The following is a 19480-nucleotide window of genomic DNA, read 5'->3' as shown; positions in this document are numbered from 1 at the left end:
CTTTTTTTCTCATAGAACGCCCAGAATGAAGTTCTGGCACCTTTTTTGGATGGAACCTTGTAGGGTAGGCAAGGCGGGTTGTATGATGTGTATGTGAGTTCTGGCACCTTATATATAAATTAGGGCAATCCTGTACCCACATATATTTAGATCTCCATTTTAAAAGACTGGTTTAGAAGTGCACAGTAATTCTTGTCCCAATGGCCTATGTCTTTGGAGATATTATGTTGAATAACATTGAACAGATTTTTGTTCATTCTGATTAATTTTGTCCATCATTGCTTTCATTCAATAAAGGAGAATATCTGTAGCTCAGAGGTACTTGGTGTTCTCTGAGCTTGGTTGTTTTCTTGCAGAGATTTCATTACCCAAACTAGGTAACGTCATCAGTGCTTTAATTCAGCAAGAGAAATTTCTGTGTGAAACTAGGATCTAACATGTTTCCAGAGATTGCTATTACAGCTTATATTGTATCAGTGAGAAGCTAATGTATTCATATATGTATTTATTATAGCTCATGGCAGTGTTTATAGTGTTCCCACTTCCTAATTTTCCCCTAGCAACAATCCTGTTAAGTAGGTTGGATTGAGAAGCAGTGACTGAAACAAAGTCACTGAGGGAGCTTCTGTAGCTGAAGGTGGATTTGAACCTGTGGATCTCCCTGGGATTATTGAAGTACTATACCAGGTGGATTGTTCTAGGACAGGGATGTCAAACTGTGGCCCATGAGCCAGATATGTCATGGTGAAACCACATTCACCCCATTGCCAGCAATGGAAAAAAATCGCAATACATTGTGACACATCAAGTGACATTGCGAGTTTGACATCCCTGTTCTAGGATATCTTGCTATCTGAATAGGAATATATAGCCTCATCCACAATATTTGATCATGAGCGTAACCTTAACATGGTCTTAACAAACAGTGGAAATAGGACACCTAAGAAGTCTGTATAGAAAAACAAGACAATATAAAATTAGGAATAAAAAGGGACTGAGTAAATGTGAACTAGATATAAAAGAGAGTGAGTGGCATAAAAGAAATATATTGAGTTGCTTTGCTATATAGAGAAAATAAATGAAGATAGCATTAGAAAACAAATGTAGATGAAATGAATTAATGGGTTAAGAAGAAACAAACACTGAAAAAGTTGGGTTAAATGATATCCATGAAATCCTAACTAAACATTTTTAAAGAATAAAAATCAATACATGTACTACAGGCAAGAATGGTTTGCAAAAATGTGTATTGGTGTAAACTACTTCTAGCTGTGTTTCCTTTCTCTTACTTTATGACTTAAATTTATTTAGATAACTATTTCATCCTTATTTTAGTAATTTCAGTTGCACCACAAGTTAAAGCCTATAAACTATAGTTACATAGCTATAGTGAGCAAACCTTTATGTTTCCTGAAGCAAAACGCTAACAAATCCATAGTGCTCAATAGTGGCCTCAAGCAGTGAAGCACAAATGCTTATTGCTCTGTGCTTAATTTTATAGCATTTATTTCAATTCCATTCCTCAACATTATTGCTATAATTCCTGTAGAAATCTCATCTTTTTAAGAACATCATTTCATTGGTTGAATTTTTATTCCATCTACTCTGCTGAAGTTGTCTCTTTATAAACAAAAAAAATAGTTTGAAGCAGCATAACATCATAATTGATTAATTAATATTTATTTTTAGTGTTTTAAATTTAACCATTTCTTGTTCTCTTTGACTTCATGTTTCCAACTATCTTTTTCTCTATATACACATTATTGATATTTCTCTCTTATAGCTGCCAACTGCCTAGAGTTTGTGAATAGGTGACATACAAATGAATAAATAGCTTTTTCTCATCCTCATGTTTCATCACAATCATTCTCTTATATGCATTTTTCTCATCTACAGCTCCTTTGACTTCATTATTCTACCAAGCCACTTTTTTCATACTTCCATATCCTCTGCAATACTTCTTTTCTGTTTTTTCCAACTAGGCTCTATATCACAGTTCATTCTATCTATCTTCTACTCATTCTGTTGGGAGATTAATCAATCTCTTAATTCTTTTTCTAGTTGGGACTCATATTTTCTCTTTCTTTACTCATTCTATTGGAAAATGACTAATTTTGTTAGTTTGTACCCCACATACTCCCAAACAATACCAACATCCTGATCATACCAAGCACATACACCATTTATTTCAACTAACTAATATAGCCTATTGCTTGTTTATTAGACATCTGCAAACTTTTGTAAGAAAAATAAACTGGCAGTAAACAGGACAAAAGGCAAGTAAAAGCAGGGAAACAGAAAATTTATAGAACTTTCCAGAGCCACTGGAAACAATACACGGGATACAGTCCCAAGGGAATGGCATTTAATTAGGCTAATCTTAATTCTTCTACAAAGAAGAATAGAACTGAAAAGTAGAATATCAGACAATCTCTAGTTTGATGGAGATGATGTAGCCAACCATTTTACTTTCACTTTTGTTTCTTTCAATTATTTTTTCCATTCATCATTTTTTCCCAAGATACACCATTGACAGTGCAAAACACTGCTCTGTTTAGAACTGCTCCTATCCCCTATATGCTTTACTGCTTATTTGATTTTCATCACAAAAATAAACTCAATCTTATCCTTAGATGTATATAATATCCTTTGCTATATGTAACCATTAATAAAATCTATGCTTAAGCTATGTATTTGAAACAGTATTTTTTGTATGTAGATATTCACTAATCACCATTATCATTCATGCTTGAGTCTCAAAATGGCTGAATCATTGTTTTCTAATGAAAAAAGTCATTTTTTTCAGATGAATACATATGCACACATATATAATAAAAAACCCTCCTTTTTACTATTTTTCTCTAAATAATAAAGTAATTATAATTATTATAGAGCTTTTCATGTTAAAACTTTTTGTACTAATGTCTACTATATATAGTGGCTTTAGCTCAACATACTTTACAAAATTAACTACATTTCAGGAGATTTTTGCAGTTTGTTTACTATCTCCTTCCTTGATTCATAATTCATAATCAAATCATGATTCTTATCATGATTTTGATATATTTAGTAATTACTTTCACTTCTCAGCTTGCTTTAGAGAGGAAGACAGAATAAAATAATTCTTTCCTTTTGGATTTCTTGTTGATTATATTAATTATACTGAAGACTATGTCTCTGTTATTCCAAAAATGGCGATTAGATTTTAATTAAAACTTAAAAAGTTAAAAATACTCTGATACTTTTCTTAATACGTTTTTAAAATTGATAAATGATAATTATTTTGAATTTATGTAGGTATATATAGGGGAGGAGAAGATTATATAAAAAGAAACAGCTTTCCATGATAGTTTAGTTTTAGAATTAAACAGTAATAGAAAAACAATAAGATCTATGATAAAGACTGATGATATATTTAAGATGAAACATTTCAAATGGAACAAAACCTTTAACTACAGTAGTAACGTATTAAAGTCTCGGATGTATAACTGAGCTGATCTCGTTCAAGAATATCATACTGTAATGCCTATTTCACACTTCTTCAAACCAATAGTCACACGGTGTTTTTTTTTTTCTTTTGTTAAAATAGGAATGAAGGATAGTGGGGGTACAATGTTCAAAATTTTAGCTTTCCAGAAATATTTGAGAACTATATTTGTAAAAGTTTATCTAGACATAAAGAACTTTACTTAAAATCATTTAGTTTGCCTTTTTGTTCAATAATGTCTGTAATCCTTTACTGAATCCATTTCTGTATGAAATCCTCAATTTCTAGTAGGATAGAATACTGTATAACTTCATACATATAATATACTTTTATATTATCTAATATTATTGCTTTTATATCTTCATTTTATAACAGAGAACTGTGAATATTCATATATCAGTGAAAAGCTTTGATGTAAAGAATAAGTTAAATACCTCATTTCTCACATTGTTAGCAAAGATGTCACCTTTTAACCTTTCTTTTAAGCTTTTTAGAACAGCTGATGCTTTTTTATAATGGTTTAATATTACTTTTTCAGATTGATTAAATACACTTCATACATCGCTGAACAATGAGTAGCATTCAGATAGGCTGTCCGCTGAGCTGCCTGCAAAAGTGATATAGTTAAAAAAATAATCTTCAAAGTAAAGTCAAGCCTGAAATTGAAATCTTTGACGCATACATCTCATAATTAGTTCTCTCCCTGCCAGATCTAAAATGTGAATGTGCTATTCTTAAAATTATTCAGATCTTTTTACATAGAAATTTAATGAATGGTATAAGCTTTTAAAGTTTTTTTTCCTCTAGATCTGAGACAAGATCTAAAGTTTTCCAAACTACCTTTTATAACATTTTTGAATTTCCATGTTTGGTCATCTAAAATCCTGCAGCTGGGTTTAATAGTTACATAGTTATATACATGAAAGCAGTGTGAAGCTACAATAAGACTTTTTCCCTACTGTCACTATAGCCGCAACTGAGAAGCTATTAATATTGGTACTACTTCTCTGCTCCTGGTTAACTTGATTTTGAGTTTGAAGAGAGAATTGTGACAGAAAAATGTTCTTCTACCTTTTTCACAACATTCTAATAAGTTTATTTTAAATGTAAAAAGTTTCCCATCTCTTTGTTGGATGTAAATGTCAGTTATGTATATATTTCATTTATTTAGTGTACATGCGGAATCTGGGATTCATACAGCTGCTTAGGCAATTAAAGCTCTTGACCAATACAGTTGAGTTTGTGTGTGTTTGCCTTTTTCCAGCTGATTTCCGCATTATTTCACAAAGCCCTTTTGGGTGCTTTACAATATGGAGAACCCACACCCACCCAGACAGGCAAGACACCAGAATATAAACCGGTAGCAAGCAGCACTGCTTACAAGCACTGATGATGTTACCTAGTTAGGGTAATGAAACATCTCTGAGGAAACAGGCAAGCTCAGAGAGCACCAAGGACCCTTCAATATGGAGAACTGTTTTGTGAGAGCCACAAGCTCAAATTCCTCTTCAGCAGAAGGAAGGAGGAATCTGATTCTTTGGATTCCAGCTGATAATATAGATCAGTATTTCTCAAGAATGGAAACTTTAGTGTGTGTAGATGTCAACTTCCAAAACAAGTCCCCAACAAGTTTTGCTGGCTGGGGAATTCTGAGAATTCTACTCCACACATCTTTAAGTTGCTAAGGCTGAGAAACACTGATATAGATACAAGAGATAAGTCTGTATGGTACCTGTTTCTGTGAACATTTGATTAAAAATTACGCTAATGAAGTTTCAATAATGAAGTAGGTGCCAAAAGGGAAGGAATTGTATGATATCATTCTTCAATTGGTCTGTTTGAAAGCACGTTTGATAGACTGTGACAGTAATTGGCGATCTATTCCCCCCCCCCTCTCTTTTAAGATAAAAAAATACTCTTGTTGATAGTGGTAAAAACAGCAATAACAGAATTCTTCGTAATAGCTTCCAGCCAAGTTACAAATTTTTTACTTGAGGATGTTCCTGGATGCCATGTCCGAGATGCTTTTGGGTTGGGAGACTTGATAGGTGATTCTCAGGAAAAGCTCAGTTGCTGCATCAGCTATCACCCTTGATGTCTTGTTATCAGGATTATGTATTTTTCCCACTTATAAAGAATGTGATCAAAAGCCATTCCTCTAGCAATTTAATTATATAAGACAATTGAAAAGATTTTCCGACCCAATTCATTCTTATGAATCAATTTGTTTTAATCTAAAACAGTGCTTAGACTATATTTTTCAGGTTTTCAGATATTCATAGAGGCACCACTCAGTGGATATGTAAGTGCCCGATATTTTGTTGTTTAAATTTCCATTAATTTGAGATGCTGCGTGTGCTGTTCTCCTGGGTGAAAGTGAATGGAGCTCATATTGCAGTGTCAATTCTTTTTCTAATATAAAAAAAATCAGTTTCAGGTAATTCCAGTGATGCTAATAACATGACATGTGCTAGAATCAAAGAGTGGAAAATGATCTTTCTCTAGGCTGCAAAATTACATAATTTTGTTTTTATATTTTTATATATTTATTCACAATAAATGTTAAAAGTTATTTGGATTTCCTGTTTATATAAGATACATTGATTTACTTTAGAAATGCTGACACAGAAAAGAAACAGAAACCAAGGGGACACCAGAAGATGTACACTGATACAAATTCAGAAAAGGAACTACACAACACAGAATTTCAGCAGTTTCTTGAAAGGTAAATATGTCGATATTAAAAAATGTTGTTTTCCATTTGATTGTGACTCATATGGTTGTTTTTTTTATATATAAAACAAGTTTTATTAAGTTTTTCAATTTTTACAACAAAGTGCTTAGGAAGCAACATGGTGATCGGGTAATCAATCATCCAAAAAAACAAAACATTTATATATAACTCAAGTTAACTCATTAAAGAATCCCTCTCTAATTCCTACAAATCATATACCATATTCAGATGAATACATTTCTAATAAAGTTCAATCAATCAATAAAATTATCGATAATCATTTAACTATATAAATCCCAGTCCTGTATTTAAACTTTACAAAATTTCAGGTACCATACTTCAATTTAACCCTATATAGGCCTAATATTTATGCTTCGGGTATTCCCAATTTCCCTCTTTTCATAACATAATATTATAGAATAATTATCATATATAGAATAAACATATTAATTCAGAAAATACAATTTTACTCTATTTCACATATTTATTCTACTAAACAAAAGTTTTTCTTCTCGGTTATAGATCTAAGTCTTAAACTTTAAATCAGTCCGTGTCTAAACAGCCTTTTTAATCCATTACATACAGCTTTAAAACTCATTTTAAAGTCTTATTCTGGCTTTCTTTTTGTGCCACGCAGGTTTCTATAACAGAGCTTCTATGTCTAGAAATAAGTCTTTCTTTATTCCTCGTGGTATCATTTGGATCAAAAAAAATATCCCATTTTCTGTTTAGAGAAGCTGACTTCTTTGTAATTAATCCCTTGTTGTTTTAGAGATTCAACTCTCAATGTTTCATTCTGCTGAGTAAGACACTTAGTTATGTCCAGTTTTGTACTTAGTAGTTGATTTTGTACATCAATTCCTGTCGCTGTTAAAGTTACTTTTTGTTCATCAAAAATCTCAATAGGTTGTATGTAAAATGACTTTAAATCCTCACTGGTGTTTCTTGATTCCTCTTGTATTGTTTTTTGGTTTGTAAGATGATCAGGTGAAATCTGGGATTCAGTTTGTAAATTTAAAATAGGGTTTCTGCTTTTTATTTCTGTAGTAATCTCTTTTATTTTAGCGCATACTTGCTCAGTGGCTTCATGAATTTTTTCCAGTATAAGTTTACAGTTAAGTTGTAAATAGGGTTTCTCCATTTCCATAATGGCTAGAAGCAATCCTTTTATCTTTTAGTGGGGGCTATATTTGATAGCAGTTAGGCAATGTCCACCCCCCACAACTGCAGTTGTTTCAATTTCTTTATCTTTTCCCTTTTGTGATGATTTGAAGGTCAAAACCAACCTCAGCATCAAACAAGAGAAGGCAGTTGTAGTTTTAAATTTCACCACAAGATGTCCTCAGTAGATTATACAATCTTTTCCTAGATACCCAAAACAACATTAATTTTTTTTTTTAAAAAAAGTAATATTCTCCACATATGAATTAGGTCAAATAATGAAGTTCAATAATAAGAGGTTTTTCGGGACCCCAAAGTAAATAGAAGTGAAAATAGTCAATAAAATTAATTATTCTTTTGTTTTGTTCAAAGCTTCTCTGCCCACATTAATCAACCTCGCTCTCTGAAAGCAGGGAAATAATTCCCCAAAGGCTTTTTACAGGAAAAAATAGGATAAAGAGAGGAAGGGAAAGGTCTCACCTTGATCATCCATGGTGGTTCTTTATGCTTAGATCAGTGGTTCTCAACCTGTGGGTTGGGACCCCATTTGGGGTCGAATGACCATTTCATGGGGGTCGCCAAACAAGGCTGTCCACCATTTTTTCCCCTTTTCTTTGACCACGCCCCTGGCACCCAGTGATGTATAAGTGGTTGGGGGTCACCACAACATAGGGAACTGTATTATGGGGTCACAGCATTAGAAAGGTTGAGAACCACTGACTTAGATGTTCTTGTAACTTTCGGCTGGTGTGGCTGTGTGATCGGCCATCTTACAGGGCGATCTTTGCTTCATCAGCCCTAAGGAGTAACTCAAGCCATGGGAGGAGCTGCCGCCCTCCCGCAGTCGACGAGAAGCCTCCTCATTGGTGGTCGCCCCTCCAGGATGACTTTCAACCCTCTTCAGGGTCTACCGACGAAGAAAAATCAGCCGGCGAAGGGACAACTCTCTTCACACGGTCGCTAACATCGCGAACCAGAACCGGAAGTCATGACACATATGGTTTTTAGTGGCCTGGCATGGCTGTTGTTCTGCTGGTGTAAGTCAGTAAATGGAATGAGAAAAAGGGAGAAGAAGCTCAATTCTGGTCTTGAAGGGCAGCTTTGTTGTCACAAGAACTGATGAGCTGACTTGGATGCTAGTCAGGCCATAGGTGTTGGGGGTCTATAGCCCAGATGGGACATCCACCTCCTCAGTTGCTGGGCATCTGACCTAAAATTGGAAAGAGAGAAGCAGAAGAGAGAAAAAGTCTACACATGGTGAATAGAGTGGCTGGAGAGACAAGTTGGAGAGAGATATTAAGCATGGAGAGCAACCATTGATTCCTGTTCTTCAAGGGACAAGTAAGGTCCTTGAATGGTTTCCCTGGAAAAAGGGAAGTGAAGACCCAGAGGAATAATGTTCCACCCAAGATGGTAACAATGAAACTGGAGGGCTACATGTAACCACATAAGACCCAAGATGGGAAGGAGGAGATTCTCAAACATTGATGAAGCCATTGGGAAGGACTAGGCAAAAGATCCTAAGAGAGGTTCTTCCCTCAGTGGAGAAACAGTAGATGTTTGGTTCAGCAGATCAAGGAAAAAGTCAAGCTGTGGTGAGCACTCTACAGTATAAATCCAGTCCATTCCTTTCTTTTCACTCTCTTTTTTCTTCATAAGGCCCCCAAAAGGGGGAGGAAGCAAGGTTGCTCAAAGAAGATGGTTTCTAGGAGGGAGACTTAGGAAGAAATCTAATACCAGGATTGTATTGTACATACCTGTTGTAAATAGCTTCACTGTAAATAGTAAAAAGCATAAAAACCTCCACTGTCATGTTTTCTGTCTGTTGTCATCCTTGCAAAGCAAAATATACATCCAGTTCAAAAAGAACCTTGTGACATTGTGTCATTGATATTCACCATTAATATATTAGAATGATGAGGGACCATTGTTGTGGTTAGTTGCAAAGTCATGTCTGACTCATTGTGACCCCATGGACAATGTTCCTCCAGGCCTTCCTGTCCTCTACCAACTTCTGGAATCCATTTAAGCTCACGCCTACTCTTCAGTGACTCCATATAGCCACCTCATTCTCTGTCGTCCCCTTCTTCTATTGCCCTCAATCTTTCCCAGCATTAGGCTCTTCTCCAGTGAGTCCTTCCTTCTCATTAGGTAGCCAAAGTACTTGAGTTTCAACTTCAGGATCTGGCCTTCTAAAGAGCAGTCAGGGTTGATCTCGTCTAGGACTGACTGATTTGATCTCCTTGCAATCCAGGGGACTCGCAGGAGTCTTCTCCAGCACCATAGTTCAAAGGCCTCAATTCTTTTGCGCTCAGCCTTTCTTATGGTCCAACTTTCACATCCATACATTGCAACTGGGAAAACCATGGCCTTGACTATACATACTTTTGTTGAGGGACCATTACAATTGTTTAATTTCATTTACCGAATAGGCTATCCAAGTTTTTATCTTTGTTGCTTGTCATTTATTCAATGTTATCAGATTTCATTGCACATTTAGAGATCTGAAAGTCAGTCAATGATGCTTGAAATATAAGCTTAGGTTGTCCCAAATGTGCTTTTTTCAAGAGGCAACTGGGCTTTCTTTGTTTTTCCTTAAAGACATTTTGTTTCTCACCCAAGAAGCTTCTTCAGTTCTGAAGAAGCTTCTTGGATGTGAAATATGAACCATAACCTGGATGACTGAGAATCTACATAGACATAAATGTAGGTCACTTCTACACATAGGCATTGTTCTATTGTTCTCTCCAACTAACCAAAATAAAAATGCCCCCCCCAAAACAAATATTCAATCAATGGCCCATATTCTTGTTCATTTTTATAATTTGTTAAATATTGCACAGTCTGTGTTATTTATATATTCCTTACTTAGGAATTGCCAGCAATTGTAATAAGGGGGACCTACAAAGCAATTATAAAGGCATTATATTGCATTTTTAAAAAAAATATGTGTAAAAGCATGGAAGGTGAATCCTTATAAAGAGAGAAGAGTCTGGCCTAAGCCTAAATCCTGGGAGGTGAAATAAGGTTGTATTTGCAGTCGAGGCCACCATGATAAGGCAGTACTCTGATTTTCCAACTCTTGTTTAGATTTTAATTTCCCATCTGTATTCAGAATATCCTTATATGTTAAGATTTTCTCAGATTTAACTAAGTTTGGGTGCACAAATGCTTCCATCATTGATAGCCATCCTGGGATTTTCGTATAGATTTTTGATTTTATCTTTTCCCATACAGATAATAGTGCATTTCTTATATAGTGGTTTTGGAAATATCTGTGGATTTTGTTCTTTTCATACCATAGAAATGTGTGCCATCCATGTTGCAAGTCATGTCCTTCTAAATATTACAATCTTTTATTTCTTAGAGTTATCCATTCTTTTAGCCATGTTATAGCACATGCTTGGTAGTATAAGACGCAATCCAGTAATCCAAATCCTCCATTTTCTTTAGCTTCTTGTAGCATTTTCCGTTTAATTCTAGCTTTCCTTCCTTGCTAAATGAATTTTGAGATCAGTGTATACAGATCATCAAAAAACTTCTTTTCTATTTTTATAGGTGCTGTTTAGAATAGAAAGAGGAGTTTTGGTAAAATATTCATTTTCACGGTAGCTATTCTTCCTAACACTGATAGTTGTAAATTTTTCCATTTTTCCAAATCTAATTTTACTTGATTTAGTAATTTTATATAATTATCTTCTTTTATCTTTGCATATCTTGCTGTTAAGTATATTCCCAAATATTTAACTTTCTTAACTATTTGTAAGTATATTTTTTCTGACAGTTTTCTTTTGCTTATCTGTAAGGTTTTTAACTATAACTTTGTTTTTTTTCTCTGTTTATCTTCAGTCCTGCTACTTCTCCAAATTCTTCTATTCTTTTCAATAGATTAGAAATTGTCTCCAACTGTTCTTCTAGAATAAATACCAGGTCATCCGCAAATACTTGTAGTTTGTAGCTTTCATCTTTTATCTCCATTCCTTTAATTTCTGGATCTTCCTGGATCTGGTCTCATATTTCTATTGAGAACTTCCAAGATTAGTATAAATAACAAAGGCATGATACTGCATTTTTAAAACAACTTGTGTAAAAGCATGGAAGGTGAATCTTAAAGAGAGAGAAGAGTCTGACCTAAGCCTAAGTCCTGGGAGGTGAGATAAGATGAACTTCCCACCAATAGGAACTGGCACTCTCATTCTGCTTGAGGGTGTTCATAATTTCTCATCATCTTCAAGTTCAGGTCCAAAGAAATGAATCAGTTTAGCTGCAAATCGTGTGGGATTACACAAGTGATTTTGGAGTATCCAATGTCTATACAAAGTCCTCCCAAGCCTTTTAGTCCCTCCATCAAGGTATTATGCAAATGCCACCTATTTTTACCTTGGCTTGTTAGGGGTGGCAACAATGGCAACTTCTTATTAATTGACAATTCTTAGCCACAGTAAAATGTCTATAAGTACAGAATAGAAAAATGGGCTTGTATTAAAATGCAGCTGTTAAGTATGGCAGTACAGCTTTAGAAGTCACGTAGAAAGTATCAACATCTTCAGTATTTATTCACAAATAAATGGTACCATTTGGCGGAAGAGCAAATGCTCTTTGAAACTGTGTTTCTCATTCTGCAAGGATTGTACAGTTGAGGGATTACTAGTCTTGGAATTGCTCCCTGTGGATGAGAGGTCTGTTCCCAGACCTGAAACTATTTTCACTTTAACAGAATAAGGGCTCCCTTGAGATGTTTGGACTTATGGTCCTTAAGTTCGGAAAAGGGTGAGTTACCCTTTGGTTATAATAGTGCTAGGTTAATTGATATTCCTAATGAGGAGTACAGTTATCCTGATGTAACATTCCATTTCTAGTCCATCAAGTGTTGAAGACTTAATGCAAACATTACACACATGCTTTCCTTTGTTAAAAAGGTGTACCACAGCGCTGAATTTGCCCTTTGCTGCAAGAAGGCTGTTCACTGAAAAAGGAGTGGAACTCTTTGTTTTGAAAGACTTGGAGAAGGATCAGCTGGTAAGAAAAATAAAAAAATGTATTTGCCAATACTTTCTTCAAAAAATATTTTTCCAATAAAATTAGTATGGTTTAAATAGTATTTCCTGTCTTTCATTCAATCCATGCATTGGAATATTTAGGCTTACTTCCTTCTGTTTGGTTCCCATCATTTGGGCACAATTACCGGCGAACAAGTCAGCAAAATGTAGTTATATTATGCCAGCAGATGGCCATTAGAATGGATTTTTAAAATAACAACTAGTTTTCTATATTAAATCAAAATCAGGTCAGAAGGGTTACAGAATAATCTGGCATAGAAGTGCAGTAAGGAATTAGCTGGTGCAAGGATTTGTGCTGTTGTTTAACTTTAATGGATCTCAGGTCGTAGTTTGGAACCTTTAATGAAATATGACACACATTAAAAAGGGATGCTTGTACAGGTCTACCTGTACTATTTTTATACTTTTTTTTTTCTTGATATCCATTCCAGTGGTGGGACTCAGCCGGTTTGCACCACTTCGGCAGAACTGGTAGCTAATTTTTTGTTGCTCAGACCCAGAATGGACTTCCGGAAGCAGCATCCATGCAGAGAACCGGTTGTTCGCATATTTGAATCCCACCACTGACCCATTCCATGGTTGCCTCAGTACCTCAGCAAATTTATTTCAGTATTTATTGTATTAAAATTTAGCTCAGGCACTGTTATACTATTACCCACAAATTCATAGTTTTTATTGACTATAATCCTTAACAAAAAAAGAAAAATGAATTATCTGTCCCTGTATTTATTTTGTCACATGTTACTTCAGAGATTTGTACTATAGTTTCATGTATTTTCTTGTATTTTAATGCAAATAAAGTTTTGCTGATCTGTATACTATTTGGGAAATTTATTTTACTTTTTGCTGAGGAGTTGGAATAATGTTTTGCAAATTTCTGTTCAGGAAAGCAAACTTATTTTTCATTTTCATTTGCATTATGCTCAACTACTAGTAGACTTTCCATGTGGATTTTCTGCAGAAGACTTATAAACTATTTAGCTTTAAAGTATTGTCAATACAGTAAGATAATTGTGGCAAGCCTGGCCTTTTAGTAAGAACTTGGACTTGTGTTAAATAATTTACAAGATAATTTTGGGAAAGGCACTATTGCATATTATTGCATTAATAAGAATGTTTGTTACTATGTTATAAAAATACAATTATATATTCTGTAGAAATACATATTGAATCTGGGAGCAGATTTGAATTCATGCATCAGAAAAGAAAATGCATGAATTTATTTTTAAAAATGAAATGTGAATGTGAACCACATTCAGTTCTCATTTTTTAAAAACAGCTTTACATATCTTGTGGAGAGCAATGGATTGATCCGCAGTGGACTACAGCTCAGCACAAGAAACGTCTCCAATGTAATAATTTAGCATCTGATATAATGGCTATGCGTGCATACTGTGTCATGAGGAACCTAAAAAGTGAGCACATTATTTTCTATGCTTTGTTAAAAAGACTGTATATAATGACAGCTAGCTAATATTAGGCATTTACCACCTGAATGGAAATCATTGGCTGACCCCTTTGTCCCATGTTGGGTTTCATGTGAGTCATGCTTGGAATCAAGGCATTATAATGTCAAAGAATAATGCATTATGCAGGTACATCAGAAAACATGAGGAATTTAAATATTTTTCCCCCATCACACTATAAAAAGAGCACAGACAGATCAATGGATCTGGTAGCATATATTCACAATAAATGGGAAGAAAGTTGTGCTTTGGAGTACACACAGTCTCCTTCAATTTGTCCAAGAAAACCTGGTATCCCATGACTCTTGTTCCAGTCTTTTTCACTAACTCTTTCCTCATTGGCCAGGTAGGCACTGACAGGGAAATATATGGTCCATGCTTCCAGATTCTGTTATGGAAATCCTTACTTTTTGAACTACTTTTTCATTGCTGATTTTTTCCCATCAAAAGGCTAAGTAAACAAGATAGCAAACTCAATGGTGTTTTCATGACCCACTTGATTAGATGGAATTAGAACAATCCTTTTGAAAACTGGGTCTGTTTTAGGCAAAATACAACTTCCATGGAAATTAGATCAATAGTTCAGTTTACAATACTCCTTTTTTGGTATTCAGTGATCCAGGAAATAGGTGTGGGTGTTTATAGGTTAAAGGTTTAAAAATGTTCTTTATTTTTTGCTGGAAATCTGATTTTAAATTACATTTTTATAAATTATTGATGATAGATAAGAAAACTCGTCTGTAACTTGTTTTAAATAAGTTTGAATTCATTTTCCAGATTTTGTTTTGCAAGCCAAGAATGACATTGTTGTTGGTGCTAAACTTTCTGTTGCAAGAGCTTTAGTGGAATTTGAAGAAAAAAAAGGTGCTGAAGAGCCAGAGAAAGAAAAATGTGAAAAAAGCATTGAAAAAATAAAAGATGACACAGATAAATATCTGTAAGTGGTCCAAAGTAATACCTTCAATTTTTTTTTTTTACAAGATTTCAGAAACTGTTTACGTTGCCTTCTTCTTGGGGCTGAGAAAAAATGACTAACCCAAAATTATCCAGCTGGCTTGGTGCCTCAGCAGGACTAGAATTCATGGTCTCTTAATTTCTAGGCATACCCCTTAACCATTACACCAAACTGGCCCTCATAATAGTGAACAGCTCTACTAAATATAATCAAGACATATGAAATCAAGGTGTTCTTTCTTCCTCTAATCAAGCTGACTGGGAAAAAGAATTAGAATGCATAGAATCACAATACACAATACACCTCATGTGTCCTCACATGATGCATTATTAAACTGTGGAATTCACAGTGATGGCCACCAACTTGCATAGTTCTAAAATGGATGAGATAAATTAATCAAGAATAGGTTTATTGATTACTATTAGCCTTGACATTCTGGATTGAATACAGCATTAATATACCTCTGAATACTAGAGAACAATAGAAGAAGAGGAGTGTATGTCTATTTCCTGCCTGCTGAGACCCCAGAGGCATCTGGTTAGCCATGTAAGAAACAAATTTCTGGTTTAAGATGGGCTATTATGTTCTTAATGGGATTTTAAATAGCCTTACCTCAGCACTGTTCAATGTTACAAATTATCTCCCACTTATATTTAGCACCCACATTTTTTTTTAAAAAAAATTAAGATCGCTCAAAGTCAAAAGCCACCAGTGGAAGTAGAATAGCTCTAACTAAAATAAAAATAAATAGAATGGCTTGAACTTCTGGATCTGCCTGCTGGAAGGTTTTCTGAGGGAGAAGACATGTGATTTTTATGTGCTGAGAGAATATTTTCTTAGAAGGCAAGCGTATCTGTTTTGTTGACTGTGTATTTTCAAATTCAGAGATATATCCTGATGCAACAGTATACAGTCTGCTATTTCACTTTCTTGTAATTTTCTGTAAAACAGTTTTGTGATGCATTCTGTTAGGATCTAGTATATCTCTTACCACATAAATTAGAAACATTTTGTTCTTTATTCAGCATTGAAATTATCTTCTTTTTCAAATGATATTTGTATTTTATAGATAGCACATAAATATAAATGCTCCATGTGTTCATTTTTATTATGACTCCATGAAAGAAATGCACTTTATATGATGGAACTTTTGTTGTTCATGATTGGTACAAAAACCTACAATCTGTTTGGCCAAAGTTCAGAAAGGGAATGAAAGCCGGAATGTATATGTATTTTGAAGAATGATTGATTAACTTACCAGCACCTCCTTGCCCACTTTCTGTTATTTGTGCACTGCCACAGTGGAAGAATGCTGAAAGTGGGAAGTAGAATACTAATGAAAATACCAGTATATAGACATATTGCATTAATTCTGTTGCACGTTAGATGGCACTGTTGTTTTCTAAAATATTAAAAAAGTTCCCCAGTATTAGAAATAATCCTTCTAGAAATGCTATGCCATTTCTAACTTATAGAGAGTATTTGCCATCTTAGATATATTAATACCAGTCTATATATAATACTTCACTGATGATGAACTATTTATTTTGGTGTCAATAGTATATAACATATCTTGATGTAATAATTCTAATCTAATCTAATCTAAAGATTCGGCCTTCGTGTGTGTGTGTGTGTGTGTGTGTGTGTGTGTGTGTGTGTGTGTAGCCATAGAAAATTAAAGATTTGATTATTACACTGTGAATTTTACAAGTGGACATATTTCTCCAAAGCTCTGGATTTATTTATTTATTAAATTTTCCTCTGTTCATCTCACCTAAAGGATTCTGTAATTTTTGTCTCTTGCACAAAAAGCAGCAAGTTCCCACTGCTTTAACATACTCTATTGGGGTGCTTTTAAAAACAACTTGGAAGCTGCAAATAGTCCAGAGTGCAGCCATCCATATAAACATTAAAACCTGGCCTTGGGAGCACATTATACTTATACTACAGGTCCTGCATCGGCTATCAATAAGATACTGGGCACAAGTTAAAAGTGCTAATTCTAACCTATAAACCCTTCTATGACTTGGCACCAGTTATCTTCAGGACTGCACTTTCCACCAAGAATAGGCCCAGTTTACATAATTTTGGGGGGAGAAGCAGCTTGGGAGACGAGGGGTCAAGGCCAGGAAGCACTGCTTGTGGGTGGCCCTTTGGAATGTCCTCCCAGTTGAAATTAGATTCTTCCTCATTCTTCCTTCCTCACTGCTTTCTGCAATCAGCTTATTATCAAGAACTGTTGCTATTAGTATTTTTTTGCCTCTTTGCAATCTCAGCTATCATTCCAAGAGGGTTATTCTGGAACAGATTTTGGAGCTCATAAGTAGATGTAGGGGAAGGAAGAATGAATAAAGATGTCCTTCCACATTTCATACAACTCCATATCCAATCAATGAAACAAACACAGTTTAAAAGACAAAAGAAGTCGGATGTGGCTTTTGGGATATTATTTCCATAATAAGGCTTCACTGGTTTTTTTCCCCAAACTGTCCCAATCTTTGGAAGGTTGAACACATTGAATTAAATTTCAGCGGAAGAAAAGGTGGGTTTTTAATATATAGATTGCAACTCTGTGAATAATACCACTATAGCTAAGTTGAATACTGTACTGCCTTGTTGGCCAAAACTCCATATCCTAGTATTTGAGGGGGAAAAAAAACCACTTATAGCATATTGAAGGCATCAAGTAATTTGCAGATCTAATGATATTCAGATCACCCCTCTCTAATTTATTTTTGTGGAGGAAAAAAAATATGACTGTACAGAAAGGTATTTGGGGACAAGTAAGAACATGCTATTCCTGAATAGTGGCACCTGGGATTGATTTATTACAATTAATTTATTCATGCTTTTAATACAGTAATCTGCCTCCAAAAATGAAGGAGCATTTAACTGCAGAAATAAACCAATTATGTGTTTTAACATTATGGTTTTGAATTTTAAATTATGTTTTTAGTTCTCTTGTGGAGACCTTGGTGCTCTCTGAGTTTGGTTACTTGCAGACCTTTCAGTGCCTAACTAGGTGACATCATTAGTGCTAGTGAGGGTGAGATTTGCTGCTTAATTATCTTCATTAACTTGCAGAGCCACTTTGTTTTTTAAATAGACAATTAGAAATTTAAATCTTTTATATTAATATATTTATACTTAATATGTTTAATATAACAAATATTTAAATATTAAGTGTTTTAAATCAAGAATAAAATTTTATTAATACATAATTAATACATTAGAGATATGCTTATAATATATTTCATACACATATGCCCATATATTTAACAATGCATAACTTCCAAAAGAAAAGTTCCATAGTGTATTTCTAGTTGTCATAGTTCAGGGGTGTTAAACTCGCCATGTCACATGACATGTCATGATATATAGCGACTTTTCCCCCTTGCCAGAGCTGGGGTGGGCGTGGCTTCCATGTGACGCATTCAGCCTGTGGGCTGGCAGTTTGACACCCCTGGCATAGTTGATATAGCTTACAATTAATATTAGAAAAAACATTTTGTGCTACAAGAAGCATCTCACTTTCTAGCTATTCTCAGGGAGCCTACCCCCTAGCACATCCCAGTTTTTTATTTGTGCTTGTATGTAGCTTGCAAAATATGCTTTCCACTACTTGTCTAAAGCCTGATTCTGTTCCTTCAAGCAATATACATGAATAAATCTTGACTATTACACTGTTTTAGATCTGTTATCCAAATCACATTGGCCATTGTCTTCCATGGAGTTTATTATGTCATTCATTTCAATGAATTTAAGGCATGTAATTAAACATTTCAGTCCAAGGATTTATGAAACTCAAATTCTTATTAATAGTAGAATAAACAGTGTAACACTTTAACGTGGTATGCTCTTTTGGAAACTCAGTTTTAATCAATGGCTCAAATCTCTGAAAAAAATCACTGGTAATAAGTGAGCCTTGGTGGGCCTCTATATCTTTCCAGAAATTCACACATACGGTCACATCTTAAAACAGAAGCATATCATAGGTCTACAAAATATGCGTGGCAGCAAATTTCCTATGATTTTGATGAGGACTACAACATTCAGAAAGAAAAAACTGAGCAGTTTTTTGAAGATGCAGAGTTATATAAAAAATACAGGTCAGTTATTTATACTTGCATATAGTGAATTAATTTTATTCCTTTTATATCTTTTTATTATTACATTCTAAAAATTACACATAATACAATTATAAGGATACCATCTTTTAATAAGAGAGCATCAACTAAAAGAGTGTTTCTGATATAATTGTCCTTGTATCAAACCTGCTCAGATTATATTGAAGTAAAACTGTGTTCTAGGTTGATAATAATTTATTTAAAATTATAATGTCAGTTTGAAAATTAAATGCCTATTATAATGATTTCAGCTCTACAGGTAGTCCTTGACTTACAACCATTATTTAGTCAACATTCGAAGTTACAACGGCACTGGAAAAAGTGACTTATGACCAGTTTTCACTCTTATAACCATTACAGAAACCCCAAGGTTACATGATCAAAATTTGAGCACATGGCAACTGGCATGTATTTATGAGAGTTGCACTATCCTGGGTCATAAGAGTACCATTTGTAACCTTCTCAGCTGGCCTCTGAAACAGCAAGATAG

The 19480-nt window shown here is 34.4% G+C and overlaps 1 protein-coding gene across 8 annotated transcripts in view; it reads left to right on the top strand.

The window, feature by feature from the left end:
* The window catches only part of DCDC1 (doublecortin domain containing 1), a 301614-nt gene that overhangs the window by 252991 nt on the left and 29143 nt on the right, over positions 1-19480 (top strand). For all 8 annotated transcript variants that reach the window (XM_039355979.1, XM_039355982.1, XM_039355977.1 and 5 more), the window contains 5 exons: positions 6102-6212; positions 12302-12401; positions 13722-13857; positions 14686-14845; positions 18814-18972. In XM_039355979.1, coding sequence (XP_039211913.1) covers positions 6102-6212; positions 12302-12401; positions 13722-13857; positions 14686-14845; positions 18814-18972 — 666 coding nt within the window. The remainder of the gene's footprint in view (positions 1-6101; positions 6213-12301; positions 12402-13721; positions 13858-14685; positions 14846-18813; positions 18973-19480) is intronic.

This window comes from Crotalus tigris, unplaced genomic scaffold (assembly GCF_016545835.1).
Source record: "Crotalus tigris isolate CLP2741 ecotype Arizona unplaced genomic scaffold, ASM1654583v1 scf7180000018777.2418813, whole genome shotgun sequence".
Lineage (NCBI taxonomy): Eukaryota > Metazoa > Chordata > Lepidosauria > Squamata > Viperidae > Crotalus > Crotalus tigris.
The sequence above is the reverse complement of the archived record's forward strand: the minus strand, read 5'-3'. Positions and strand labels throughout refer to the sequence as shown.